Source organism: Melospiza melodia, chromosome 1, assembly GCF_035770615.1.
Source record: "Melospiza melodia melodia isolate bMelMel2 chromosome 1, bMelMel2.pri, whole genome shotgun sequence".
Classification (NCBI taxonomy): Eukaryota; Metazoa; Chordata; class Aves; order Passeriformes; family Passerellidae; genus Melospiza; species Melospiza melodia.
Genome location: NC_086194.1, coordinates 126,904,372 through 126,927,586, shown reverse-complemented (window position 1 = coordinate 126,927,586; position 23,215 = coordinate 126,904,372). Strand labels below are relative to the sequence as shown.

The 23,215-nt window shown below is 41.1% G+C and overlaps 1 protein-coding gene across 2 annotated transcripts in view; it reads left to right on the top strand.

The window, feature by feature from the left end:
* Positions 1-20,052, top strand: part of ANKRD29 (ankyrin repeat domain 29) — a 31,060-nt gene extending 11,008 nt beyond the window's left edge. For both annotated transcript variants that reach the window (XM_063167538.1, XM_063167537.1), the window contains 6 exons: positions 4,724-4,822; positions 7,656-7,754; positions 13,500-13,598; positions 14,059-14,154; positions 15,211-15,309; positions 16,620-20,052. In XM_063167538.1, the coding sequence (XP_063023608.1) occupies positions 4,724-4,822; positions 7,656-7,754; positions 13,500-13,598; positions 14,059-14,154; positions 15,211-15,309; positions 16,620-16,703 (576 nt within the window). In that variant the 3' untranslated portion in view covers positions 16,704-20,052. The remainder of the gene's footprint in view (positions 1-4,723; positions 4,823-7,655; positions 7,755-13,499; positions 13,599-14,058; positions 14,155-15,210; positions 15,310-16,619) is intronic.
* Positions 20,053-23,215: the final 3,163 nt, after the last annotated feature.

The window sequence follows — 23,215 nt, the reverse complement described above, 5'->3', positions numbered from 1 at the left end:
GGGCAGATAAAAGAGAGCAAAGATCTAAATTATAAAAGAGTATTCCTGTGTTCAGCTGCTCCAAATGGCCTCCATCTTTGGACAAATGCAAGTTTGGGGTGTCCTGTTGCTCACCTTGAAAATTTCATTCCAGACCCTTTTTTCCTGCCTGACCCTGCTTCGGAACACAGACCTGACTTGGCCCATATGGCAGTCCCAAGTATCTTTTAAGCTGCTGGTTGCTCTTCCTCTCCAGGCCACAGCTTTCTGTTACACCCAGACAAGCTGGTTGAAAGATAACACCAGCTCCCAGTGGGTGTAACATGGGAGACTGGCTGGGATGTGCATGTGAGATGATTTTCCAGCAGCATCACCCAGTGTGTGCTTGAGCAGGAGGCACCAGTCAGGTGTAGTGCATGGACACTCCACATCTTCCACTGTATCACTTCAATCTTCTGATTTAATAATGTGGTTTTCACAGCTTGGAATAATTCCATTGGTCTGTTAACAGGTGACCAAGGTGACAGGCTCCTCTATCCCTCCCAAACCCCAGAAACAATATAGTTGATAAAAAACACCTTTTCAGGTTAGGGACAAGGCATTTTCTCACTAAGACACTCATCTGAGAGCAGCACTGGAAAAGATATGGTTGATCCTGTTTTTAAATGCCAGTGCAAAATAAATCCATTTGCAAAGAGTATATATATTTCTATTATAAATTACTACATCAATTTGGAATAAGCACACAAATTGAATGTATCATAGAAAACAGAGACTTAACTTAAGGAAATGCAACACCCAACATCTTTTTCATGTACTTATCTGCCAATTGTGATTACTACATTTGTTACTCATATATGAGAATTCTGGAGAACTACCTTAATACAGCCATGCTATTCTTGTTAAGCCTTGTATCATTAGAATTGATATTTGCTATGGCAGGCAAATTAAAACTATTCTAATATAGTGTAATAAATTAATTAGCAATAAATATTGATGTTCTAAAGAGAATGAATAGTACTATTGAAGGTTAATTATTGTATAATTGTTACATATAATATTATTCATTAATATTATTCTGCATTGTCCCAGTCTGATATCCCCAGAAATATTTAACATAGGTTAAAACATTTTTATTTTATTCTGATAGATGTGATAAGCATGTGAGTTCTTAAAAAGCATGGTGGCATGTTTTCCGAGCAGCACTGCAGGCTGAGGAGTATGTCAGAGGCTGTTTGTCAGCAGGCAGTGATTGCAGAAGATCAGTTCTCCTCTTCTGTACCATTTTTAAGAGATGGTAAAACAAGCTATTTTCTAAGCTATTTCAGGTGATGATGACAGAGGGAAGGGGTCAGCAAATAGACAGGGAAGTCTACAACACTTAGCATGGGCTTACCCAGTGCTGCTGTTCCAAATATTTTCACTGCAGATCAGCAGCTGCTGTTATGTGCTGGCAGTGAGGACGACAGACCCTGGGCAGGGCAGAAAAATGGTTTCAGGGGAAGAATTGCAGAGGTAGCCAAGAAAAGTCCAGCTCCTATCTGAGTTGGAAATATTTGCAGGATTAATAGAAGCTTCATTGTGTCAGGAAAACAGGATATGAGCAAGAAGTGAGCCCAAGGCAACGTGCCATCTCTAAGAGGTTGCACAGTGGCCTCCTGCCCACTGCAGAAGGGGTGACAGCCCCAGGAGCCCCTCAGTGCTTGCTCACATGGCCAGCTCCCACTTGCTGCCCTGCTCAGAGTTTCCAAGAGGCTTGCCAGTACCAAAGACGCTGCTTCAGCTCTTTACTTAATCTCAGCTGAAGCCAAAAAGGAAAGAGGTAATCACATGTCTGAAAGGGATGTTAAAACTCCATAATTAATTTATTATTTTTCCATAATTAATTTATTATTTTTTTTATTTTCCACAACTTATCTTCTTTCCCTATGGTCTGTAAAGCACTGGGGTCTTCAGCTAAAGCTTGCTGGAGTTAAGTGTAAGAGAAAACCAGATGGAAGCTCAACAGAGGCAAGAGGAGGACTGAGAAATAAACCACTGCACTGTTTGACAATTCCTTGATTTAACTAAGTGCTGTCTTATCACGTGGTCAGTGGAAAAGTTTCCTGCCCCCAGCTTCCCTTTCTTACAGAAAGATGTATATCTCATTTTTCAGTGTGGTACCCCCAATTCAGAGCATGCAGAGGAATCCAAATCCCTGCTGTGGAATGTGTTCAGCTTCATATATCAGACAGAGAGTAGAGCAGGTCTTAGAGCTCAGTTGTCCTCCTGATCAGAGACCAGATCTTTGAGCCCAGGAATTGTTACCCACTTCTCTCTGCCACAGTAAATATTTGATTCAGAGTGAACAGATGAAACTGGGGACCATCCAATGATCCTCTTCCAACCCCTAGACTCTTATCAGACTAATCTAGGAAAACTTGATCACTTTAGTCAGAAAGATCCAAATGGCGTATTTTGGAATTGTGTTACTCTTTCAAAAAAAAAAATATCTGTTTAAAACTGTTCACTGGGTTGAACCAAACACTTGGTCAGGAACCCCTTTTTGAATTAATTAAACATGTCTTGAGAGAGTGTTGCCATTCTTAACCCCAAGCTGTCACATCTCCCGAAGTGGGATCACACCTTGGGATTCCAAGTGTTGGGCTTCAGCTCTACTGGGCCAACTGGGGTTAACTTTGCAGGCCTGCCTTTTACCTGGGATCTGTCATTTGGTTCCCTACAGAAATTATGATAATAACCAAACAATCTTCTAAAAATTACAGAAGTTTGTGGAGAACAGAAGAATTTTAGAAAACAAAAGCCAAACCATAAAGCTGAAAACAAACTTTTCCCAGATGCAACCAACTGAGCATGTCTATTTACCCTCCATACATGGAACTTTAATATTTTAAAGCTTCCTAAAACTTTTCCTTCCCTGTGTCTCCACAGAGGATCTTCAGTCTGGATAGCACAGTTTCTCTTCTTAATTCACTAACCTTTCTCTCTCAACATCATTCAGGGGAAAAGTCTTTAAAAATTTCTTGGGTTTTTTTTTTTGTTTTGTTTTGTTTATAGCCCTTTGATCCAGTAAATCACCCCTGGAACAAAGTGGCTTTCACTTGGCTGGGGAGAGGAAATAGGCTACATGAAGCTATTAGCTTTTCCATTGTCTTTTAAATGTGTATAAGGTGTTTTTCAATCCAAGAACAATTGTGATTGCTTTTGTGTTTTGTTCCAGGAGTTCTCATTAAGTTGCAGTAGTTTAATTTGACAGGAAAGTCTAATTTCTCATAAGAGAAACTTAACTCCACTGACCTGATTACACACTGTACTTAGTCAAATAATCCAGAATTAATAGGCAATTCATAGACTGTCACACAACAGCCTCACATCTCTGGCTTTGCTGACACCCAAGCCTTCTTTTCTTTTCAATGTTGTGGCAGGAAGGGTGAATATGAGGTTTTGAGGGTAGTTATAAATAGTGCCTGTGGGTTAGTTCAGTCATGTCAGAGCTTGGATTTTCACCAGGCTATTACAGCCATGAAATTGCACCATTGATTAATAAATTTGATTGGCGCTTCTCGTTATAAAAGCCACATTTGGTCACTCAAGCTGCAACTTCTTTTGTGGATATCTGTCTGTGTGGAAAATTTCAGACAACTTTGGAGTTGTTTCAGAGAACAAGTCTAGGCCAAAGCACAGTCTTGTGTCCACATTAATAGCAGCTCTAGAAACCATTTAGATGAAATACTTAAGATAGTTTATTTTGTGGGGGAGAGGCTTGAGACTGGGAGAAGGCGGGGAGGAGAGAAGACCTGTGGTGGAGACATTTTGGGGTGTGCATCAGCTTTGCCTGATGGCTTGGTGCCATCCCAGGCAGGCGACAAGAACTTGCTGTGCATAGCTGTGTCTGAAATACTGGTAATTTCTGAGTGGGGCACAGCACATTTAAGATGGCAAGACCCACGTTTGCTGTCTCAGTTGTTTGAGCTGGTTTGGGGTCCATCAGCAGTGACACTGAGGTGTTTCCCTTCTCAGCTGGCTCCCAAGGGAGTGTTTCTACAAGGAGGGATTGATGCATGTGCCTAGGTCTCCCTTTAGTGGTGATGTGCAGGAACTCTAACTGCCTGGGACTGATCCCACCTGCAGGGATCACTTCTCAAGCAGCAGTAACAGTGCTTTCACTGGTGGTTGTGCCTTTGGTCAGAGTCACATTTCCACAGTCAGCTAGCACATTTTAGAATGCTTCCTGTCTGTTCAGCTTCAGGCCAACAAGCCACTGAGGAGAGGCAGGACAAAACAGGGCACAAGGTTCTGGCCAAAGAAGAGCAGATGATCAATAGGTTCTGGAGCAGTGGAAAGGTGTGCTGTCCTTCCATCAGTGGAAGAGTTTGGCAGGCATGAGGAATTTGGCTGTAAAAGGAAGAGACGTGGAGGAGCTTGAAGTTGTGAAAGGAACAAAGCTTCTAATGGCAAGGCAGAAGATGAGGAATGAAAAACAGAATTTTCTTCATTCCTTTTCCTCCCTAAAAAAACTCAGGAGAAAAATTTATATAGTGACTGAGCCAAGTTGAAAGATTTACATGTCAACACTTGGCATTAAAGTTATGAAAGATTCAGTAGCTACTCATCAGAGAACTGCTGTGAGCCAAATTCTGAAAAGTCTTAAAGTTTGTCTCTTTCTATTTTTTTTTATGGGGAAGTTCAGCTCAGCCTGACCTCTCACCTGACTGTATGTACCCATTCTTTTTTGTTTTCACAGGATGGAGGCACAGCTCTGCTGGCTGCCTGTCAGTACGGGCATGCAAAAGTCGTGGAAACTCTGCTGAAGCACGGCGCCAACATTCACGATCAACTCTATGTGAGTTATTTGACACACACAATATTGACAATGGTGGTGGTGGAACAAATGTGCTGTTGCTTGGACAACAGCAGACACCCTGGCTCCAGCACAGACAGGCATTTGCCAAACACTGCAGTTTTATAGTACTCTGTTCCTCTAAGAAGTGGATTTTGTAAACTGTCTGCTTTTCATGATGCTGAGAGAGAGGTAGCACAAAATCAGAAAAGATTCTTTAGCTGCCTTTGGGTTCATGATCTGTATGGAGGATATGTACCAAATCTGGAACAGACTTGTGCTACCCATTAGCCTGGGATGAAAGAGCATGTCATGTTCTACCATGATATGCAGGAGAGAGAATAGCTCCAGAGCCTCTATAGTACATTAGTTTTCTGCCAGAAAGAATAGCAAAAATTAAAATCTTTAAATTACTTCAAAGCAGTTTTTTGATATCAATTAAAATTCTGTTATTTGATATTTGTGAATCTCCAGTTTGCCAGTGTTTTGGGCAAAGTAAGGTTAAAATGGCTGAACTGATGTTGTTTAGTTGACTTTTCTGAAAGTTGGATTGAGCCAATGAAGCTCTGGATTTAATTTACTCCAACAGAGACACAGATAAGTTGAGCATTTCGGCATTCAACAGAAACAAGTAGCAGATTTTGCCTCTGCTTCCCATCCCACTCTTTCCTACCTCAGGGCACTCAAGGCTGACAAAGAGGAAGTTGTTTCTCTGAGATATATGAGTTTTTTCAGCTGTTTCCATTGGCTTTGGATCTGCAGGATGCTGTTGCAATGCCTGCTGGCTTGTAGGGGAGCTGAGAGCTGGTGACTGCAGAAGTGGTCATAGGGGGATCCTACCTCAGTGTTGCCTCACCCCTCATTTATAAATAAGGTTGTTCCACCCTTGCTGTTGTGCAAATTGTCTTTCTGATCTGAGGGCAGTGATTCAACCCTCTGCAAGGTAATCCCAGGGGCTGCCACTCAGTTTAAAAATAGCTATGCTGCCACACCTGCAGACTCTTACCCAGAGGTCAAGGCAGTAAAATTACTTCCTTGTTGTCTCTTCTGGAAATGAGCAATATTTGCAATTGGATTTTAAAATGTACTTTTATTGCTCACAGACATTGGGCAAAGCCAGTCAGAAGGAGTTGTGTAATAAAATAAGAATATGATCTCTTGAAAAAAATGTTGCCTAGCTCTTCTTATGGGCCAAGCTGCATTTGTCAAGTGGTGCCTGGATGGCAGTTTCACTGGCAGCCAGATGGGAGGGATTTTGAGCATGCATTTGAATACTGCTCCCAAAAACATCAAGATCAAAGTTTTAATCCTAAATTGACTCATGTGAGGCATCAGGAGAGCAAGAGACAAAAGAATGCTCTAACTAAATAGTATTTCTTGCAAAAATGTGTTATAGCCTCAAAAAAGCATTCTCATTATAGCATCCATTCAAATCAAATAGATATCCTACAGTGAAGAGCTTTTTTAATATTACAATTTTGTTTACTTTCTAAATTGAAGTGTTCTCTGTCTCTGGAGGAGAGTGTTCTCTCTCTCTGGTACTGCCAGGTTTTTTCAAATACTCACACAGCAAACAGAGAAAACAGCCCATCAGAGGGCCCAGGGACAGGCATTAATAGTTCCAGCAGACACCTCTTTTGTTTACCAGGACATTTGTCTTGAAATCAATGTCAAACATCCTAAATTCAGTCCCTGGGGCACTATACTCAGCTCATACTTCACCAAGTCTGTGCTGAGTTTTTCAGCTAGAGGAGTAACTGTGCACACTCTCTCTGCAGACAACAGCATTTAGTCCCAACATAGTGATATGCCAACAAAGCCAACAGCAGGCTTTCACTAAAATGCTCTGTATTTTGTGATCAGCACCTGCCTGAGTTGGTATGAGAGGTGTACTTGCACATCTGAGATGCAGGAAAGGGGTTAATTCCTGCCTCTATTTAAACAAAAAGATTCTCGCCTCCTGGGAAAACTTGTCCTAGCACATCCTGTGCATAGTGCTGTGGATGTAGGATGGGTAAACACCTGTCCCACCCTCAATACAGATTTCTGCTTATAGTTGGTTAGATGGATTATAATGCTGTTTGAAAATGTTCCATCAAAAACACTTAATGAAATATGACTTATAATTTTTTTTCCTATGAAGGGGTTTCTCTGAAGTAAAATTCTGAGAACATCTGCACATGAAAGACATGTCAAAGAAAAATAAAACCCTGGATTTGTTCACAATTTATTCTTTCACAAGCTTTTTGCAGGAAAATTCTGGTTTCTGATATGGCTACAAAATACTTTTAGATTACTAAATTACAGGTGAAGATTCTTCTACAAGATGTGCCAGAGCAGAAGCATGGTGATCTGTGGGGTGGAACAGTATTGTGGCACAGGCCTTACTGCTTCAGCCTCAAGGGCAGCCTTTAGTGCTGGGGCCTGTAGTCTTGCAAAGTACCTGACATCTCTCCACCATGTATCCATGTAGCAGAACACTTCTGCATGAACATAGAAAAGCTAAATGAACCTGTATTGCTGTACAGGAGCTAATTTCTAATTATGTTGCTCAATGCCTCAAAGAACTAGACTCTTAGTACTCCAGACACAGGATTTAATGCTGGATTTTAAATATGATGGGAGCCAGTATTTGTGCATACTGAATGAAAATGTTGTCACAGTTTATTATGAACTAGACTTTGCATTTTGGTAGTTATTTCTTGAGCATGGCTGTATATCTGCTGTTACAAAGCATAATGACTTAAGACTGAGAACTTAATTCAATTTGATTTGGTTTTGTGTGGAAAAATGGCATCACTTCAACTCAGTTTAAGACTGATGTGTTTGTTCTTAGGATGGAGCTTCTGCAATTTTCCTGGCAGCACAAGGAGGATATCTGGATGTCATCCGACTGCTGCTTTCTTCAGGAGCAAAGGTCAACCAGCCACGACAGGTATGATCAACACTTCAGGGCAGAATTGTATAGCTCTGATTTTATAGTTATGAAAATTAACAATGGAATTTTCTCCAGGCATTGGGTTCGTGTGGAGGTGTTTCGTTGGAAGGTGGTTCGTGGCTGTGTCAACATTCTGTGTTTTAGTTCAGACTGGTAACATGATTTTGAAGTCAATATTTCAGTGATTTCTGAAAGAATTGAAACTGAAAGCTCTGCTCCACATCTACACGTTACACCCTATGAGCCACCATCCCTGGAGGTTTTTAAAAGACAGTGCAGATGTAGCACTTGGACACATGGTTTGGTGATGGACTTGGCAGTGCTGGGTTAATGGTTGGACTCAGAGATCTTTTCCAGCCTAAATGATGCTGTGATTCTAGAGCAGATCAAACCACTGACTGCTCCTTTAAATGGGTTAGAACCACATGCATGTTTGGGTCAGGCACCGAATTAAATCAAAATAAAACCCTCCATCAATCCTCCAGTATGGAATGTTGATGTAAGGGCCTTGCACTACCTCTTGCAACTACCAATCTCTTTGTGTTGTACATTACTTTTGAAGGTCTACACAGCCTACAACATCCCTGAGTTCTCTTGAAAATTGTTGAAAAGCTTTTGAAAATCTGTGCGCTCTGGGAGGAGGCAGCACTAAATTTGAAATCTCCAAACCTTCAGACATGACTTTGGTGTTAAAGTTTATCTGACAAATGCTTTTATTTTTAGTTTAACTTTTGTTTATTTGTTTGTTTTACTTTGTGTCATTCCTGTGCACTCTGAAATTTAAGCATGAGTGTTGCTTTCCTCTCTGAAAGTTCTTGATGCATATGGAAAGCTTTTCTCCCCACTTCCAGCTAGTCACTCTAGTGGCCCTGATGTTGCTAACATACACAACCAGTGGCAGCTGTAAGCATGAAATTAGCTCCTCTGCAAGCAGTAGGGCTGCTGTTTGATCATTAAATGGGAAGTGTGAGCTAGATTTGTGGCTGGTTCAGAGATCCCTGCTAGGGGTCAGGGGCTGGATCCACTGTGCATCACTGGATGCTGGAGTTAGGTAAGGGTGCAAGGAGCTTTCTAGGTTTTATACTAACTGTGAGATAGGTAAGCATAGGTGGTATACAGAGACATGTATGAAAGCTCTCTTGCTTTCCAAATAGAAGGGTTTCTTAATTTTTTAGCTGTTTCTTGACTCTAAAATCAGTGTCTAAACAGCAAGAGGTGGAGTTGCACAGCTAGCTTTACATCCAGCACATAGAAATGTCTGGTTATAGATGGAGCTTCTCAGGAATCTCTACCTGGTTTAAGAGACCCTTGCCTGTGTTCTCCTGAAACCCTGCAGGCAAGGTAGCTGTCCTGGGTCTTCAGTGCACATTTGAAATTGATGGGATAAGGTCTTGTCCTTGTAATTAGTCATGCATGTCAGCCAGGTGGCTGTGATCACTGACTGCAGCAAGTGAAAAAGCAGCAGGCAAGAGCAAATGAGTGTGAAAACTCTAATAACAGTGGACAATGTGGCATGAGACAAGCTCTGCCAGGTATTTTCAGTATTTCCTTTCATCTGCACCAAAAGCCTGACACATCATAGCCTGGCAACAGACACTGATCTATATGCTTCTGCTGCATGTCTAGGTCTGTGTACACTCCTAGATGTGGAAAGTATTTCAAGTGCCTTGACTGGAGCAGTTTTCCTGCTGCCTCTAGCCCCACCTCTGAGCACCAGAGCTGTGCTGGCAGCTACCCCCTGCACTGGTGCATTAGCTGCTCCTTGGTTGCCTCCACCCTAGAAAAAACTTAAGAAATGTTAAAAGCTGTTAATTAAGTCCGAAGTTTCAATGTAGAAGGAGAGACCAAGGTATGCATTAATGCCTTTTGAGTAAGATAAAGTAAGGTTGGGGAGCTTTAGATCTGGCTGAACCCTGTTGCCATTAAAACCGCTTTCTGCTATCTGCAATTATAATGCAGCTAATTCTTTCTGACATTATTTTTTTAGCTCTCTAATCCAATTTCTACCACACAATGTTTCACGAGGCAATTTTAAATCTTAGTTGAGGCAAAAACTTGCCTCTGTGTGAATGTTCCTCCTGGCTCCTGTGTTTCATCTCCAGCAGGACAGACCCTCTTTGCTTGAGCGTACCTCCGATCCCTGCTAAGATTATGCCTGGATAAGTGCGTGGCATTTGTATTTGGGCCCACTGTAATCGGAAACATTTCCTTAACAAATGGAACATTTTTCCTGTTTAATTAGTCAAGTAATGGTTGGATGGACTTCAGTCTGGTTCTTACTAACAAATGGATTTGTACTTTGTTAGAAGGGGGTGTGTTGGTCATGAGGAATGTAGATCAAGAAGGGGCAGTTTCGATGCCAGACAATTCTCCTTTACAAGCAGCATTGCTCTTACTGTGGTAAAAAGCTTTTCCAGGCAACATTACCTCAAATGCAGTGCTGCAGAGTGCCAGGTGTGAGTTCATCCTCTCCTTCCTCATGGTTTCCAAGTTTTCCTCTCTACCTAGGGAATTTGGTGGCTTAACCCATGGCCCTGCACATATGTGTCTGCCTTCTATATCTCCTCCTGCTGCTGTGGTGGGTACCAGTTCCCCCTCAGTCTGGGGTCCCACCTCCCATCCCATGGGGATATTTCTGACCCCTGGATGGTCCTGGCTGTCCACATGCAAGGCCTTCAGCTCTCACAAGTGAGAGCTGAAATAGTGAACCTTCCTGGAAAGGTTCTTCCCTGGCAGTGTCCTTTCTCTTGCAATTGCCTTCTGCTCTTGCCAAAATTGAGGAGCTGAGCAGGAATTCTTTTGTCATCTTTTTGTCTAGACAGACCTGGGGGCAATGTCTGAAGCCTGCTACGGGAGATGTTTCTATGCTTCTTCAACTTACAAAACAAAGCTGTAAGATTCTTTGCCAATGCTGTTTTGGCAGTCTGTGTCCCAACAGGCTTTATTCTGGCTGGCTAAGCAGATTCAAAATAACCTGAAAATTAATGACTTTTTTCTTAGCACTTGATATGCAATTACACATGCATGTAAGACAGTAAATCTATATAGGGTTGCACTTCAGCAAGCAAGAAATTTGCTATTGGCAAATTAGTTGTAGTAGTGCAAGTGGACTAATAGGCAGAGCAGTGCAGGATATGACACTGAGTAGCCTGAGAGTAGGGGTTGTCTGCCCCTGGAAATACCTACTGGAAATTTGAGGGGTCTTTCACCCCCCACCCCAATCTGGCCTTTTCTAAAATGTCAAGCCATAAGCAAAAGCTAAGATTCAAAGCTGCAAGATGAAGTCATTAGTTAATGGGTAAGAGAAAGAACATTAATAATTTCAGAGTATATTTGGAACTTCTGGCTGCTGGATATAATAAAGTGTTGTCCATACATACTAGCTTGTAACTAAATGTGGAAGAAAGAACACCTTACAAACATATGGGATATTTAAAATTATTGTGGGAATGTAGTGATCTGCAGTCTGCTGGCTGGGCAGAGGGACAAGGAAAGGAGAGTAAATTTTTAACTGCATCTTTCCCTATTCTCACTTTCTTCCTAACTCATCTCCAAGCCCTAATATCTGTTTACACAGGTATTCTCATGTGACCTCTTAGTAAAATGTAGTATCTGCTTTGCATCGTTCACCAACATGAAAATGGACAGAAAGCTCATCTACTCCATATAAATGTAGATATTTGCATAAACCTGAGTGCTAGATGCTGTTTGCTTAAGAGAAAGAAGCTGACCATAGTCAATGTGAACCCATCATTATCTTCACTATCTTTCTTCTCTTCAGGCTAAGTCCTTCAATACAGCCACTCTTCCTCATAATGTACTTTTGTCTCTATCCTATAGCTGAGGTGCTGAGGATAACATCTGACAGCAATAATATTAATGACAATTAACAGTAGCAGTGATTTTACTCAACATTTGCGCCTCCTTTTGCTCCTTTTCATACTTGAAAATAGGGGGGTTTTCCTACAAATTTCACTGTGAGTAAACAAAAGCTGCTTTATTTCCTATGCTGAGCTTGTGATTTCATTGCTTGTGTAAATACAAGAGTGGATTTGCACAGCATCGGTTCTTCACACAGATTAAATTGTGCAGGCTGTTCTCAGATATTTTCCAAGTTTTACAGGCTTTTTCAATGCATCTATTGCTATTTTCTAGAGCCCTCTGCTGGGGGGAGATTACAAAAATATGAAGTGTCGGCTTACTAGTAGGGAAAACACTAAAATAAATAAATTGGAGAGGGACAGTTTTTGCCATCAAACTAACATCACATACTCTCTATACAAGACAGCCTTTGTTATTTTTGAATAACAAAGAATCACTTGTATTAACAGGATATATACCAGAGTGATTTCAGTCACTAATTTCAGTGAATTAATTTACAGAGAAATTATACAAGGGTGGGCAAAGATCATCTTTCTCACCATTTGAGAATACTGAAGATTTCAGAATGTGAATTTGTTCCTTCTCAGAATTAGAAAAAGGGAAGCCCAAATTATTATATCAAAGGAAGAAATAACTTTTCTGTTTCTTTCAAAGGGTTAATTCATAGTCCATGGAAAGCAGAGAACTGATTCAACAATGGTTTCCTGGGTTGCATGAGCAAGTCATAGGAATCTTCAGGTGGCACTGGGAAGAGAGGCTATTTCTTTGATCAAGGTGGCAATATCTTATTTAATGTAATAAAGTTGATTTCTCCTGAAACTTCTCATTAAGGCTAATTTGGAAGTCTCAGTTTAGTTTGTCTTCCTCTTTCAAGCCAAGCCTTCAGGCTGCAGAGGGTGGTGAGGGGAGCTGGCAAGCCCAAAAGGCAGAAGCAGGCACCCTGCTTTGTGGGGCCTCACTTCTGCGTTAAAGTCCATACAGGCAAAGCCTTTTATAAAAGCCCATGAAAATTAGTTTGGCACTACATAACTGCTGGAGTCTGGAGAATCAGGCCTTTTAGACTCAAAAAGAGGAAAAGACACAAAAAACCTAAATTCTACTTGCAGTGAGAAATACTTCTAGTGCTTCAACTCCCTTTTGCCTTTGGGAGGGAAATCCATCGCAAAGTTTAGCTTACTCTGAATGTGCATTTTTTGAGGCTTTGTGCTCAAATAATTATTGCATAGGACTTTTCCAAAGTAGATTGTTTCATGCTGGATTCTTTGATAATTGCCTTGTTTTGTAGTGGAGTTTTGAAGATAAAATGTCTGAAATACTTACCTTCACTGTAAGACAGGATGTTTTCACCCAATTCCCTGAGGGTGGATAATGTAATTCAGAACTGAAAGTTGGTGATCACCTTGCATTTGCTTCCTGGCTTCTGTAAACAACTTTCACTCCGTGTGTGCAGGCACCCAGATTCAGAACCTGCCTGTGCATGCTGAGGTTTGTCTGTATCCTCTGTCCCATCTAATCACCTAGAATTCAAAGTACACAGGATACCTTTAGCCCTTATGTTTCAAACTTCCCTGTGTATCTTAGGCATGGCTGGTGCCTTACTGGCCTTTAATTTCACAGAGCAATGCACATTTCTATGTGCAAACTATGCAAGAGAAGGCAATAAAGGGGGCTCTACTCCACAAACTGAAGCAGTCCTAACTTACTACACCAGCCTACCACACGGGTTTGGACACAGCTTTGCGTTTGTCTCCCTGTAGGATTTGATTGAGTAATTGATGTATATCAATTCCAGTATGCTTGGGCAGTGAATTTTCAGAGGGCAGTGCAGTGAAGCCCTCAGCAGTCCTGTTTTGTTTGCAGGATGGGACAGCTCCCCTGTGGATTGCCTCGCAGATGGGTCACAGCGAAGTGGTGCGAGTGATGCTGCTCCGGGGAGCTGAGCGAGACGCCGCGCGCGATGTGAGTAGCGCTTCCTCCTGCGCTCTGTCTGCAGCCGAATGCCTCACCTGGGGGCTCTAAGTCTGCCTGGATGGAGGCTTGGTGGCTCCAGAGTCTGTCCTGTTTGTCAGGTGGCAAAGTCCCACCACAGCTTTCCTTTTCCCCGTTGTGTCTGGGACAGCTTTCTGGACGAACCTTCTGGAATAAGGGAATAGAAATGTCCATGTGGTTGAGAGACAAAGATGGTATTATGGTGTCACTGGTTCATTTTATCCTGAAGCTTTCACCCACCAGAGAAATCATCCTCCAGGTGCCCTAAAACCAGCAGCACATGCTGTGGAGGTGCCCCCTCAAAGGTGATGAGCAGAGGAGACTCTCCTCTCTGCTGCGTGGGGTTTCCCTCCAGCTTTTTTTTCTCCTCCAGCTTCCCCTGCAAGGAGAATGCAGACAAGTAATTTTTGACATTCCTCTTTTTTTAAAGGATGGCACCACTGCTTTACTGAAGGCTGCCATTAAAGGCTACAACAATGTGATAGAAGAGTTGCTGAAATTCTCTCCCACACTTGGCCTGCTGAAGGTTAGTAGTGAAACATAAAGATTTTTTTCAGCAGAATGCAAGAAGACAAAGGGTTTGATGTCATTTATAACTTCCCTAGTGGAAGATGATAGGAGTTTGAGCAAAAAAAATAAAAAAAAAAAAAAGAAATTCTCTTTTTTAGCCTTAATGCCACTCACATTTTTTTTAAACAAAACTGTGAATTTAATTCTTGGAATGAGGAAGCACATTGTGTCACAGAGGAAATTCTGCTTTTTGTCACTTGATTTTATTTCTACTGTAAGTAGATTACTCTTGAGTGTACAATTTTAACATTACACCCAGCCTTCTATTGCATTTAGTCAGCAAAATAGTCTAAATGATCTGTTGTGAGCAGATTCTCGACTTGATTTTGCTTTCCTCTGAATTCATAAAGTGACGTGAAAAATAACAGCTATTTGGAAGTTGCTTTTTAATGGGTGACCTAATTTTATGTGTCCATTAATCACATACTTTGATAGCCTCTGTGCATGCAAATGATTGGCAAACTTAATGTACTTGAAAATGTAGGTGGCATCAACTTAGTTATTAATTTTGAGTATGAAATAGCTTCCACACATGTTTGAACTGTCAGTTCGCAACCACAAACAAACAAAAGGCCAGCCATAAAAACCCCCACCTATCAGCTGCCTGACACTGAGGCCATTAATCATCAGAGAGAAGACAAAATGCACAGATGGCTTCCATTACTGCTTGTGCTTCTGTTTCACTGGTTAATGGCTGATTTTGCCAGGCAGAAACATATGCTGTGTTCATGTCACCTCTGATCTATTGCCAAGGCTGATTATTAAAAGGAAATACTGCTGTGGTAATGTGATCTTGACTTTCACTTTTATTAAAGCATTTAAAATCACATCCTTCACATCCCACTAGGGGCTGCCAGCACCCTAAATCAGACCCTGTTCCTTTGATGACCTAATCTCTCCCATGTCACCTGTTTCTCGCTCGTAGGTCTGTTCTTTGCAAGCATTTGTGTTTCACTGCCTTTTGCTTTTCTTCCCATGCATGGGACAAACACCTCCACTGGCCTTTTCCTAGAATGGGACCTCTGCTCTGCATGCAGCCGTGCTGAGTGGCAACGTGAGGACAGTGGCGCTGCTCCTTGAGGCAGGAGCGGATCCGTGCCTGAGGAACAAGGTGGGTCCTGGTTCTCCATCCTCCCAGGCACAGGGGGAGCACTCAGCCATAGAGCCATGTGTGCCATCGAGGTAGGGGCAGCCCATGCTTCTGTGTAGAATTCAGGGCATTGCCAATACAAAAAAAAAAGGAATAAAAAATCCAAAATTACAGGCACCTTCTTCATATCTTACGTAGATCTGTTAGGGTTTTTTTATTAGTTTTGCATTCTTTTGATAACAGCAATTTTTCCATAGAAAACTTACCAAAGTTTTATCTCATGAAGTGTTTTAAAATTACATGTTTGATAATTCTGTGAAAATGTCTTCCTCTGACATGTTTCTGAACTATTTGCTGCTAGGGTTTGGTATTGGTTTGTTAAGCTGTAAATGAATGGTCTGGCATTGACTTCTAGGTAAGTGAAAGTTTGTAAAACAAGCAATCCCCCACATATGTTGTAAATATTTTTGTCATTTAATAGAAAATCTGTGGCTGTTAACTTCTGCATCATTCCACTTGATGGCAGCACAGTTAATGCCACTCACACAGTGAGTGTTACATAGTCTCTGTTAATAGACGTTTTGGGTTCATAATAGAACCTGAAAATGCACAAAGTTTTTCTGCTGCTGATAATGATCTACAGCAGCAGGGGTGTGCAGTAGAAGAAAGTGTGTGGCTGAAACCTTTCCTGCTGTTTTTTTTGGGGGGGGGTGGGGTTTAGGGTTTTTTTGGTTTTTTTGGTTTTTTTGGTTTTTAGTTTTTGTAAACAACATGCCATTTCACATGACAGAGTATATTTGCAGGACAAAATTACCGATTTTCAGAAGCAACTTCATCATAAATACTTTGTGTTACCAAAATTATATTCAATAAATAAAAAAAAACAATAACAAACTCATGTTCTATTACCAACCTTACAGCATAACACTATTTTAAGTCATCCCTTGGAGTTTTATGGACATAAGGACCATAAGTACATAAAGACCATTAGTACATAAGGACCTGCTTCATCTCCCCTGAAAAATTAGCAGCTATGCTCTCCTTTACTGCTGTGGCAGAAGAATAGGGAACCCAAGGGCATTTAGCCTGAACAGTCAGCGCAAAATAAGCTGTCACTCAAATTCCATTCTGGGATTGTTTTGAAGACTTAAATGAGACTTCAACAGTAAAAGATGGTTTCCTAAGATATCTTCAACAGTGCTGGAGACAACACTAGAAGAAGCCCACGTCATTATAATGACCAGTATGATCTTCTCTAGAGTATAATGCTTTCAACCATGATTGGGAAATACTTTTTCATTTCTGCTAACCTCAAGGGTTTTTTGTTCCAGGCAAATGAATTACCAGCAGAACTAACAAAAAATGAACGCATCCTCCGACTCCTCCGTGCAAAGGAAAAGCAAAGGAAAAGCTAATGCATCCCTACAGCAGATGCAGTTTGACAGAGATGTGCCCTGACCACAAGCAGCATGACAGTAATCCTAGGCTGGAACAGTTTGAGAACTGATTAGCCTGTCCAGTACACGCTCCCTGAACGCACCAGGCCCTTGCCAAGGGTCACCATGGGCTGGGAACTCCGCCCGGCATCGCTGAATGCAGGATTGTGACAAGAGCAGGGGGTGGCCCAGGAGCTGCCTCTGCACCACGGCCCTGCCTGTCCCCAGGGATCCCAGTGATCCCAGCACCCACGTTCGCTCCCCATGCATCCCAGCACAGGCAAACACCCCTGCTGCTTCAGACACACACCCCATGCTGTCATGGCACACACCTGTGACAGCATGGGTAGGGAAGCACTCACCCTTGTGCCAGAAGGATACCCTGGACCTTGCAGCTGTTTGGATTCAGCTGCCTACAGAGCAGCCCCTGCCCTTCCTTTGCTGACAGTGACCATTCCTCTCCACCTCCAAGTGCCACGTGAGACTAGAGGTGAGATGCTGCCCGAGCCGTCACAACAGCAAAAGTTCTCCTGTCAGCTAGGGCTGAGGTAACAATTTTGCTACTACATGAAGCTCCATAAAAATGATCAAGAATATTACAAATTATGTCAAAAGCTACCAACCAAACAAAAAGCAAGGGGAAGTCCTCTCAATTGCAGCATCTTGATCTGCCAATCTGTCCAGCAACAGTAACACAGTGGAGCAGTTGATTTTGAGATGCCTATGCAGCTTATGGGGATCCTTCCCCAACCTTGTGCGCTTTTTTTTGGGTAGAGGAGGACTGGTTGCTGAGCAAACCAACCATGCCCAAAAGGGCATTTTTCCACAGGGGCAAGTACATCAGAAACTGAGCTGTCAGGCACAACAAACCACACAGATGCTACACAAGTGGTATGTGTATGTTCTGCACCCAGATATGTGACACCCACCATGGTTTGGTACCCACAGGTATTATGCAAAGCACTCATTCCCCAGGTCTGTGGCAGGAGCTAAGGAAGAAGTGCACAGTGCACAGGTGTTTCAACAGTTGGTGAGAGGGTTACACGTGGCCATACCTGAACAGACCCACTAATTATTGCAGACATGGAAAATGAAGTCTGAATGGCAGTTTTGGCCTTTATTGTGGTTAAGACACTTAGACATGCTACTTGTGCCTGTGTGGGGAAGGCGGTGCAAATTGCAGGTGGCTTGTGAGGACCTATGTTTTAACCATGATGCTCTAAGACAGCCCATTAAAACCCAGTCACTTCTGCAGTATAAACAGTATATACCATGTCCTGTTTGCCACAAAAACATTAGAGATTAATTTGCAGTGAGTTGAGGTAAGAGCTTAGTTCAGTATATAAATGCAGTCACTTTACCCACTTTCAAACCTTGGCAAATTATTGAATTGCTTTAAAAGGAAGATTGTAAGGACAAAAAATAATTCTTGCTTAAGAAATGTCTGCCTGTGTTTCAGCTGAACTGCTGCATTTTTGCTTTGGTGAGGAAATCTATAAGTGAGCTAACACAAATGAATGTAGTTTATGTATTGCAAATTAGCCATATGAATTATCAAATTATAAAATTTTTCCTTTTGTGAGTAAGTTAGGTAAGAAGTCAGTGTTCTGGTGAAGAGAACAGAACCAAGTGTACCTTTTCTTGCATGCTGGAATTCCTATTCAATTTCTATTCTGCATTAAATAGGAAAGCTTTAGGTTTTCCAACAATGTAATAGGAAAAATTTATTTGTTTAGGTAATTTATGCTGCTGTATTTTTAAATTAAAATAATGTTGTGCCTAACAGAAACTTGCAGATGAACTGGTATAGAACCAAAGAATTATGCAAGATGCTTAAAGAATGACTGCATCCAGAGTTAAGTTCTGCAAGAGACTAAAAAATATTGAGCAGGCAGAAATCTCAAGAGCCTTATTGGGATCTTAAATTGCACAGCATTACAAGGGACTGCACTCTAACTTCTTTAACAAACAACACTGGAGAGGACAGGTTTATTTGGAGCCTCCAGTGGGCTGAAGATGAACATACTTCACATATTATTTTGGAGAACAGTAGAGGGACTCTGGTCAGCCTGGCCTCAATACTGAACTTTCATGCTAAATTTTCTACAGATCAACAACTGGCAACAACTACACTCTCAAGGTGAAAAGTCCTTTCATATTTGTAAAGGAGGTGAATAATTAGAAGGTCTTCAGTAGCTATGCAATAAATATTCTTAATACCAGACAGGCTGTAGTAATCACACAGTACTCCTGAAAAATGTGGAAGCATCCCTTTTTGGTGAAGGTCTCCTGTTTTTTCCTGATAGCAGAGCATATGAAAGAGGACAAGGCAAGCCAACAGTGGTCTTGCAACAGCTGCAGGAAGTAAGGAAGCTGAGACAACAAATGCAGGTATCCAGTATCTACAGGTGGCCCTTCCTTTCTGCAAGGTGTATTTTCCTGGGAGAGTTGTCTCATCCCAAAGGAAGCAGTTACTCAGCAAAGAGCTTCTTCAACTATGCCTGTCCAGTGAAGATGCATGTCTGGTCCTCACCACTTAGAGTAGTAATTTCCAAGTCCTGTGTCCAGCTGCCTCTATGAATGGTCAGTGCAGCTGGGGATCTCTTGAAACATGTGAAGAACACCTGGGTCCCTGTGTCTCATACAGAGCATCTGCTGACCTTCTGAAAGGATGCAGCTACCAGGGTTGGGTTTTTTTGGTTGGGTTTTTTTTGGGTTTTTTTTTCTTTTGGTTTGTTGGTTCTTTTTTTTGGGGGAGAGTGGTTTTAGTTGGGTCTGTTTCATTTGTTTTTTTCATTTTGGTTTTGGGGTTTTTTGAGTGATCTTGTGCTATAATGGGCTTTTCATATTTCTGAACAACATTTAAAATGTGAGGCTAGCACAGGTTAAAGGGAGAGATTTGCTGGTCTCTTCTTGCCCTTGTTAGTGCTGGCTGATACAACACACAGGATCCATCACGGAGACCTGGCACTGAAGTCTTTCTCTGCCTGATTCTGACTGAAGTTGAATCTAGCTTCAGCAAAGACACTATTCAACCAAAATGAGACTTCTGGCATGGAAACCTTCTATTTGGGAGCATTTGTTTCATCTTGGAGCCTTTGGCGAGAGGGATGGTTTCAGTTTTGGGATCCCTGTAACCCAAAGGTGCTTAATCTGCCTGTCTATGGGCTCTAAAGTTGCAATACTGTTTATCACCATGCAATTAATGTTTTCACAAAGAAACCTTAATAATTATTACTATTTATGTAGCTGTTGTTATCTTTAAAGTGTTCAGTAAATACTGCTGTGGTTTGTTTGTTGTATTAAAAAGGAAGCCCGTTTTCCCTTGGTGGCTGAAGTGATTCACTAATACTGGCAGCTGTTCTTTGCATAGTTGTGGTGCCTTTTGTGTAAGGTTTTCCAAGTGCTCTACAGACTTTATTTGTCTTTGTAAGTTCCAAAATGTATTGCTGAGGTAAGCAAGGAAGTAAATTATTTCCTTCACAGACCAGTGAAACAAACTAGCTCTTCATCAGTTCACGTCAACAGAAAATAGTAAATTTAGACATTTAGATTTAGAAATTATGGGGCACTAAACCAATTTCATAGATGACAGGATGAAGATAGATATAATATAAAGATGTGAAATAGGACTGCGACAGAATAACACGACAATTTTTTTTCTGAGTTGGGTTTTGGGGTTTCTTTTCCCTTTAAAGTGGCATGTATCCATCTTACACCCAAAAACAATAAGCTCCACTAGCACACTGATTTCAGGTTTGCTTCTCTGCACATTCAGAGCCAGAGGCTCAGCAAGCTATCCCCTCTACATTTATGCAGGTGCTGTTAGCCTGGTGACCTCTTGTCTGCTGCAAGTGAGTACAAAGGATGTGTAACCAAGCAAAAGGCTACACCAATGAGTCAATGAAAAATATAGAGCATTTTTCTTCTATTTCACTAGTATCAAGCTGTCACTGTTGATCTAGTTTCAGAGGAACGAGACACACTCTTTCAAGGAGAGAAAGAAGCTAAAACTTTAATTTTACATCTCTTTATATAAAGTTTCATAAACCCTCTCATGTCTATCTCCTGTTGGTTGGTAACAAGCTCTTACCCCATAGTAATTGCTCAGACTTGGACAAGGTGTAAGAATGGGTTGTTTGTGAGATATTGTTTTTGTTCTTTTACTGAGACAGTTGGGATTGTTGAATTAGGTGCAAGAAAAAAGTCCTGATCTGTAGAATTCTTTTTTGCTATTGCTTCTGTTTTCATGAAGAGCTGTTATCTTTCCCATGGCTATGTTGAAGCAAGACTCAGTATGCAAGGCCTTACACAGGTAGGCCTGCTGCTGGCCACCACATCAAGCAGTTGTGTGATAAGGGATGAGCACAAGGAAAAGCCTGCAGGGTCTAGAGAGAAATGTCATCCCAGCATAGACATAGTAGTGGTGGAGCCTCAGAGGTACCAAAATACGTGGAGCTCTTAATTTGGATTATCACTGCAGAGCAGTGTGCAGGGGCATCTATTCAGTAATGATACAAAAGGCAATATTGTTCCACTTGACTTGCACATACCTTTCTTCTCCTGGCATGAAACTATCTCACTATTGATTCACCACCTTTGTTTAGCTTAGAAGAGCTGAGAGAATTAGAGCATGAGATCAAATATCTGCAGGTTATATTTAATGCTCTTTACAATGATGATTATCTGCCTCACAGTCAGAATTAATTGCAAGAATAATTCACACTTCCTTTTCCAGCCAGTCTTAGTGACTGTTGGAAAATCCACAAATTAACCAAATCTGGTATCTCAGAAATTTCAGAATTGTAGCACAGAAAGTGAGGTAGCACAAACCCCAGCCCATGTGTACTTCATTTGATATGAGCACTGAACAGACATAAAATACAGCCCTTGCCTGGAGTCATTGGTGTTAGAATGGTAATGTTTGTTACGGGCCTAACCAATGGTAACACACAAGGCTCTTTTTCCCAGCAACAGGATATTGTACTGCACACCTGGGACCAAATGGAGTTGTGCCTCCTCACAGCAGCTCTGCTTTTGGCCCCTGGGAATGTCATGAGAGTTTCATACTGTTCTGAATTCTGCCCTTTTTTTGACCTAATCGTTTATGCATTTGATGAACCATATATAAATTTATGTAGCTCCATGTGAGACTAATATTCTGCAACCAGAATGTTGCTTTACTAAAATATGCTTTTCCATATAATTTCAACAAAAATATACTACTCAGATAATCTTATTCTGCATACTTCAAGATTTCTTTGCTTTATTCTCTATTCTACTCTATTTACAATACCAGAATTAGTTTCTTATTTACACAAAGACCACTTTGTTCTATTCCAGTCGATCGATTAGGCTGTTATTGTGTTCCAGGTCTTCACAGATGAGATAGCAGTAACAGACACACACAAAAAAAAAAAAAAAAAAAAGAAGAAAAAAATGAATTAAATGAATGAAATGAATGGTGTGGCTTGGGACCAGGAAAACTTAATTTATTAATTTAGCATAACATAACAAGGTTTATTTCAAACATCCAGACATCAGTGACAAGGTTCCCTTTACATTAACATCCATTAGGTCAGATCTCTCTGAAGGGAAGATTATAAAAGGTAACATTAGGAACCAAAGGAATAAGACAGTACTTTTAATTAGTCAAACATGTCTTCTATGGTTCTGTTTTATTCCTAGATGTAAAACTGGCCCTTACACTGATCAGACATATTTCAGCTAAAAAAGTCAACACTCTGTTGATATGCTTATTATGGTGTGCAGTGGACTATGTGCATTATGAAAAAGAAAAAGTCTACACTGAAGTCCATATTTTGACATATTTTCACTGTGTTTGGCATCCCAGGCTTTTTGTCTTATTTCTACAATTTTCTATTGTGATAAGCTAGATTTTGAGTAGCTCATCATCAAAAATTCCTATGGCCATAACACAATAAAGCATCTCACTCTATTCAGAGAATATAAAGGGAAAGTATTGTGACTTGTTCATGGCCTAAATCATTACAAAGGATGATTTCTGGGAGTGAAAAGCCCCTTAATTTTGCACATGAAAGCATATCAAAACACTATCAAGAGTCTGAAACTAGACAAATTCAAAATTCAAGCTATAGATTTTCAAGACTGAAGATGACTATTTCAGAAACAAATTGTTGAGATGGTTCCCTCATCACTTGCTTTTTAAAAAAACCCCAACAATTATTTTTCATTCTGAAAGATGTGTAGTAGCTGAAACATTTTGTGTTTGATGCGGGAATTACTGGATGAAATTATATGACATACAGGAACTAACATTATGTGATCATAATAGTCCCTTTGATCTTGAAAATATGAATCAATACACTTTTTGCTTCACCTCCTCTGTGACTTAGTGAGATGCTAACTCTCAGGGGGTCAATAACAGGACCATATGCCTAGCAACTGTGGCAAGATGAAATCTGAGACCTAAGCTATCTCTAGATAATCCATTTTGCTCTCACAATGTT